Genomic DNA, 6,780 nt, shown 5'->3' with positions numbered 1-6,780 from the left:
AGTACTTACTAACAGCAGAAAAGCAGGAATCTGTGACAGAACTGCCCTTTGTTGAAAATTGTGGCAAGTTCTATAGGTAAGTAAAGCTGTAAAACTAGGCTGGTTTGACCATTCTTGGATTGTAGTGGGTTTGGTGCATGTATAGGTTGAAGAGGTACAAACCAGCCATACTTCAATAACTCTTCTTTTTCTTCTTCATCCTTGTAGCACTTTTATTCAGTGATTAAATTCAAGACATGGGGCCAATGAAATATAAGTCCAGTGTGTCCTCGGTGTCCTGTGGTCTGCAGTACCACCACTCGTTGATAAAGTGGAGTCCAAAAATGAATGTCCACATAGTGCGGACTTACGGCTCGTCGGCGCCCAAGAGGCCTGAGGCCAAGTCTGCCCTAGAAGTGGCCTCAGCTCTTCTGAATCGACTGACAGAGGCTGGGGCTGTGATGGGAAAGAACTCCCTTCAGAAGATGTCTGCGACCTGCAAGAGCTGGTGGGACAGATATGAGGAGTTTGTTGGAATTAATGAAGTTCGAGAAGCTCAGGGAAAAGTGACAGAGGTAAATGTGGAGACAGTGTGGACACTTACAACTCAGGAGTTAAGCTCTACGAAGTATAAACAGTGGCTGTGAGGCAAAAAAGATCCTCCAAGGAGAATCATGTCTATGTTTTGCTTTGCCTGTGTGCAGATTCTGTGAATGTATTCTACTCTGTGCATGTCTGTAAATACAGCTTATCCCTTAGATTGAAATGGAGTGTGGTTTGTTTTGTTGGGGTTTGGTTTTTTAGTCCCCCCAGAATTCATAATAGTGATTTAGATGTGTCTGGTAATAGTGTCTAAAAGAAATACTCTTTTTTCTCAGGCTGAAAATGTCTTTATGATAGCTCGGGGGATAGTACGAGAGGCTCGTGAAAATGTAGAAGCCCAGCAGATTAAACTGAAGGAAATTCGGGACCGCTTAGACAGGGTCTCACGGGATGACACCCAGTATTTAGAACTGGCCACACTGGAACACAGGTTGCTGCAGGTAACTTGGAATTTGTTGGTACTTGAGCACTGGCAAATATGATGAAAATCTGTGCTTTGTTTCCATCACTAGTGGTTGTTTTTGTAGGTGCAGCTCAGGTCTGAAGTACAGTGGTCTCAATTATGATACTTGTCTGAAGTTCTTGTTGATGGTTTCATCTGTGCTGATTGTATATATTAATGTGACAATGGTATAGTAAATTTGGAGAAGAAAGCTGAAGATAGCCAAGAAAATGAATTCTAGTGGTGATCTGTACATGAGTAGTGAACAAAACCCTGGGATTCAATTAATTAATCTTCTGTGTAATGAGAGAAGCTCATTTCTGGTTGTTAATCCAGGAAGACTCTCAGCTGCCTTCTATGTGGCTGTGACACCCAGGCAATTCAGGAAAGCTTTTGTCAGAGAGCAGCAAGAACAAGGCTGCTCTGTGAGAGGGGGCAAACAGGAAGGTGGAGGCGGGAGCAGCTGAGATGCTGCTGCAGGGCAGTCCTACAGCAGCACCTCAGCTGGATGAGCCAAGCAGAGCTAGTGACAGGGACATGTTTATTGACAGTCCATCAGAGATAAAGACAAGGTGGCAGCCAAAGTCAATCCAGGAAATCCAGATGAACCCACAAGAACAGCAAGGAGGAGGCTGGAAGCAGGTATGCCTGTGGCAAAACTCAGGCAAGGAGCGGGTTCCAAGGTCTGAGTTTAAACTGAGCTCCTGGATCAGTGGGTGCAACACCAGGAAAGAACTAGGGAGCTGAGGTATCTAAATAAGGGATCAGGTCTGTGTGGGTGAGATAAAGATGACTAGAGCTCTGCATGACTGTGAGGAAAGGTAGAACTCCAGTCACTGTTGTCTGCAAGGTGATGGTACCATTTTATGAAAGAAATACACGCTTGAAAAAAGAAAAATTCTGGGAGATCCAGGGAGAAAGGGAAGACATTTGTCTGCAAACAGGGTAAGAAAGAGAATGGGGAGGAATAAGAAGTGTATATGGTGATGAGATGAACCTACCTGAAACATCCTTTTCAGTCCTGATTTCAATTCCCACTTAAGGGATTTGGAACTGAGGGAGAAGTGTGGTAAAGGTGGTGTTTGGAGAAGTAAGCAGGGCTGAAAGAGCATAGGTGGGGAGAGAAAGATCTTGCTCATTCATACCTCATTTCTGTCATCAGCATGTGACAGATTCTCGTGTTGTGGATCTTCTCCTGCTGACCTTTTCCATTTCTCAGTTTTGACTTAAAATGATGTCTCCTTGACTTAAGTAGGATTAATAAAGAAAATCCCACATTATAAGGGAAATTCCTGAAACAGAACTAATGGATGTTCACAGTTTCCATTCCTTTATCAGCACTGGGGCTTTGGGTTTGGTTGTGGAAGATTTTTTAGTGAAGTCTTTATAGCTTCATATTATACCTTCTCCTTCAAGTCACTGTATTTCTTGCAGGAAGAGAAGAGGTACCGAGCTGCGTATTTAAATGCAGAAGAATCTGAGAGAGAAAAATTCTCACTCTTCTCTGCAGCTGTAAGGGAAAGCCACGAGAAAGAGCGAACAAGAGCTGAAAAAACCAAGAACTGGTCTATTATTGGTTCTGTACTGGGAGCCATTATAGGTGTTCTTGGTTCCACCTATGTTAATCGAGTGAGGCTGCAAGAATTGAAAGTCTTGGTACTTGAAGCACAGAAGGGCCCAATGAATTTGCAAGAAGCCATTAAAGAACAGGCCTCCAGCCACAGCTTACAGCAGAAGGATCTCAGCGATGTCATAGCAGACCTGAAAAGTGTGCTGCAAACAAGGACATCACAGGAACTGAAAGAAGGTGCTTTGTTAACTAAAGACAAGGGTGACTCCATAAACATAGATGCTCTTTTAATTCCTTTAAACGAACAGCTCAACTACACTAAGCAAGTCAGTTCATGTCTAGGGAGTTTAGAACAGCAGTTTCGCAGTCTGCAGGAAAGTGTAGTACAAATGGTTTCTGAGATGCAGAGTGTTAAACTTGCAGTTCATGCTAGAACAACGGAAAGAGCCATGCCAAGGTCTTCAGCAGAAGGTAAGGGCCAGGCTTCTGCTGTGAGAGATGTGATTTTAGAGCTGTGTGATACTGAGCGGAGACTGGAAGCACAAATCAAGAGGAATTCTATTTACAGCACTGCACTGACATGTGCTGTGTTTGCTATTACCCTGCCAGTACTCTACATTATACTCAAGGGGAACTGATCTCTAATTTACTAGATTAATAAAAGTGAACCTGCACTCTTAAGTACTCAGAGTACAAGGCCAAATAAAGTGTTAGCATTTCTCATTATGCTTTCTCCTATGTGTCCGGGAAACTTGTAAAGACTTAGTGCAGCCACCACTGCAGGCTCCACGTTAGCAGCCCTTGTCATGCGTTGTAGGTTTTAACTGCAAGCAAAGGAAATACCACAGTTTCATCTGCTGATTTCATTCACTGCTTTGCTCTTTCACTGTCTACTCTGGCATATCATGGCCAGTCAGTGGCTTTCAATCTGGAGCTGTATTTATGATGTTTTGCTCAAATGATTCTTTTAATCTGTCATTGATCTGAGTGCTTCCTGTGTAATCCTTTCTGATTTTGCTTCTGATTTCTTCAGTTTTGCAGTTTGTCCACATACAAACCATTAGGAGTCATTTTACCAAATGGGTAGAAATATTGGCCTTGAATTCTTTGGTTTGGTTTTTTTGGTGGTTTTTTTTTTTTTTTTTTTTTTAATAATAAATTCTAGATATAATGCAGTGACAAGGTGACAAAGAGCAGGGGCCATGGAAATGAGGATTAAGGATACCATGATACAATGTGGCTCTACAGCCAGGTGGTGCATTTAAAACACATTTCAGTTACATGTGGTAACATTTTCCAAGGGGGGTGTTATCATGAAATACCCAAAAGCATTTCTGGAGCTTCAGCTACTTGTCGCTGCTAGAACTGGCTTGCAGACGGGGAAAGAGAAAAAGGATTCAGGTACAGGATGTATTAAGTATGATGATGTTAATTCTGCCAGTGCAAGCCAATTATCCTTCCTCTACAGACTCCTTAACCCATCATTCCCCAGGTATTTTGTGGCTTTAGTAATCATCTATGGAGCAATCACTTTCTTATCCCTACAAGTATCTCAATGGAATTCTCTCTGGTATTTAGTCTTTCAGTTTTGTCCTGTCAGGCAGTTGCTACAGGAGGTGCTTGTAAACCAGTATGTTAATGGTAATAGCATTATGCAAACTACTATTGCAGATTAATATTTGGAATAAAGTAAAAGCTGCCTGTTTTTTCCTGGAAGGATGAGGAAAGGCTGATTGGGGAAAAAACACTTGTCTAAACAGCTAAGCATCAGTATCTGTGTGTGGCCTCACACATAGTTGTTGGTATCACTGTGATAAGAGAGAGTTCTCTCCCAGCAGATAAGCAAATCAGATGTGGAACTCCTGCTCTGAGACTTGTGTGGAAGCTTCGCAGGCAGAGGAGCAGCAAGCTCGCTTCACACTGAGCTGCCTTTGGGTGAGCATTTCAGAATGACTAAATTGTGTTTAGCATCCAGTCTGCTATGACTGTATCAGCTCTTTCTTCTGCCTAGTAACCATGATAAGAGTTTCAGGTTTTGATTATAAGCTCCTAAGACTGAAAGATCTTTGGGATGGCGACATTTGCTCTATGACACTTCATTTGGTGTCATTAGGTGCTCTTATAATATGACCAAATAAACAATATTGGGAAAGATCTGTGCTGACTCACTACCTGTGAGAGAGATGAAGTACACAGAAGGTGGTTTGGGGAAGGACCACTGCTGGTCTATATATTGATTATTCAGAGTGTAACATGAATAACATGCATTTGTCAGGGAAGTAGTTTGATCTGATGGCTTGAGAGCTGGGATAGGAATTCCCATACACCCAGCCACATCAAGAAGTATGCATACAAATCAGAACCATTTTTCAAATCTATCCTATTTCACAAATATTCATACAGGTTAACTTCTTGTAGGAGCTTGATGAAAATCAGAGACAAGTGTGTGACTAGAGGGGAAGGGCTAGTGCAGTCCTTCCAGCTGTCATTTGCCAGCACTAGACACCAAGAATTTTGTTCTGGTTTGTTTCTCTTCAGTTTAACTATGTGACATTGGGTTTACATGTATGAGCATGGTTTTTAAATGCTGAATATCAGGCAGCCTCACTGAATTGTACTTGGTGGCATAAAAAATGAGTAGAGGTCTGAGGCTGAACTTGTACACAATAAATAAGAGAATACAAACTCAAGGGTTGCTTATTGGTGTAAAGACATCTGCTTTTTACCCATTTAAAGAAGATATGATAGTAGGTAACTTTAACATTACACAGAGTTATGGGAAGAATAAGTCAGTCAATGAGAACAGGAGCAGAGATCTGTTTGCTATCATGATAAATGATTGTTTGAAACACACAGCCTGCAATTTGAGAGGAGCTGGAAGGTATGTATCCGGAAAATCACTGGATCTCATCCTTCACAGGGAGTTTCAAAGGTCCAGGAATACGTTCTGTGTGCAGTGTTGTACAGCTGGCAGAATTCATTGTTACAAGCCATTACTGGGGTTCTTTTATTTCTGCCCTTCCTTGCAAAATCCTCATGTGAAGTGACAGCAGAGTAATTTCAATTAGGATAAAAACCTTGTAATTAGCTGTGCCTGTATAATAATTAGGAGGGCAGCTTTGTATATTCCCTCAATCCTGGATTAATCATCACTCCATTGTGGCAGTGTTTTCAGGCAGACCTTGGTGCTGCTCTATGCTTAGCCCACAGCCAGAAGGTGTGGCTGAGCAGTAAGAGCAGTACCTGAGCCAGCCGAAGGCAGTGTGCAGGAAGGTGCTATAACACAGTCTATACATGCAATCCGTTCAGTGCTTTATGCTAAATCTCTGTTATGGTAACACAGGCTGCAGATAGACAAGTTAGAACAAACAGGCACAGCTGTACAGATGTGTTTGAGCACTCAGCCAGTTCAGGTGCCTTTGCAGTACCAGCAGTGATCTGCACAATGCACAATGACAGCTCGGTGCATGTTTCCTGGTGATTCAGCCATGGCTCAATGAATGCTTTGTTGCTTCTGCTCTTCTGGGCTATTTTAGTGTAAGAAAAAGTGTTCTGTGGCATACCTATGCATTATTAACAAAGTTTATAAGAGGTGAGTTTCACTTTTGGAATGAAGTCTCTCAGCTGAAGCTTTCTTCAACAAGAAAGTTCTGCTCAGAAAGGCCTTTTGATACTTAAATTCATGCTCTTTCTGCGAGCAAAGGCTTTGCTTGGCAGGATGGTTCAGTCAACCCTGTGCCCCAAACACTCGTCAGCCAGTGGGGATGGTGGCTGCAGAGTTTGTACAGGTCTAGTGAGGCTGGGAACTGACCTATGCATCACATATAGGTCAGAGAAAGCCAGTGCTGACTCAAGTTAATTCTAGTAGCAGTCAAGTCACAGAAGATAAAGAGGGAACCCAGTAAGAGCAACAGGAGGCCCTTTGATAGACGTGAACTACAGAAGAACGGGTGGTGGTGGCCTGAGCTTGGCCCATGCTAAGCTATTTTGAGTTCTAACTGCTCCACGAGAAACCACTAGTGACTGAAAAGCAAACAGGGTAGTGGCCATGGAAATAACTTCTAATGAGGCCACTGCAGGCTTCTAACAGTGGGTGCATTCTGAAGAGCAGAGTTGCTGTTCCTTCCACTCAGGAAAGGAAAGGCAAATGTTGCTTATGAATTCAGGACAAAAGCAATTAAATGTA

At 42.5% G+C, this 6,780-nt stretch overlaps 1 protein-coding gene across 1 annotated transcript; it reads left to right on the top strand.

The window, feature by feature from the left end:
• The first annotated feature begins 236 nt into the window (after positions 1–236).
• CCDC51 (coiled-coil domain containing 51) lies at positions 237–3,232 on the top strand. The gene is made up of 3 exons (XM_010010964.1): positions 237–554; positions 858–1,022; positions 2,459–3,232. Exons 1-3 carry the CDS (start codon positions 237–239, stop codon positions 3,230–3,232), a joined length of 1,257 nt encoding a protein of 418 aa, XP_010009266.1.
• The last annotated feature ends 3,548 nt before the right edge of the window (positions 3,233–6,780 follow it).

The sequence above is a fragment of the Nestor notabilis genome, unplaced genomic scaffold (assembly GCF_000696875.1).
Source record: "Nestor notabilis isolate BGI_N333 unplaced genomic scaffold, ASM69687v1 scaffold29243, whole genome shotgun sequence".
NCBI classification, from domain to species: domain Eukaryota; kingdom Metazoa; phylum Chordata; class Aves; order Psittaciformes; family Psittacidae; genus Nestor; species Nestor notabilis.
Note: the sequence above shows the minus strand (reverse complement) of the source record. Positions and strands in the feature narration are given on the sequence as shown.

Bases quoted from the DNA above. Each gene is read 5' to 3' on its own strand.
- CCDC51 (XM_010010964.1), top strand. From the start codon at position 237: ATGGGGCCAATGAAATATAAGTCCAGTGTGTCCTCGGTGTCCTGTGGT. The intron at 555-857 runs GTAAATGTGGAG...CTTTTTTCTCAG, and splicing joins CTCAGGGAAAAGTGACAGAG to GCTGAAAATGTCTTTATGAT. The intron at 1,023-2,458 runs GTAACTTGGAAT...TATTTCTTGCAG, and splicing joins TGGAACACAGGTTGCTGCAG to GAAGAGAAGAGGTACCGAGC.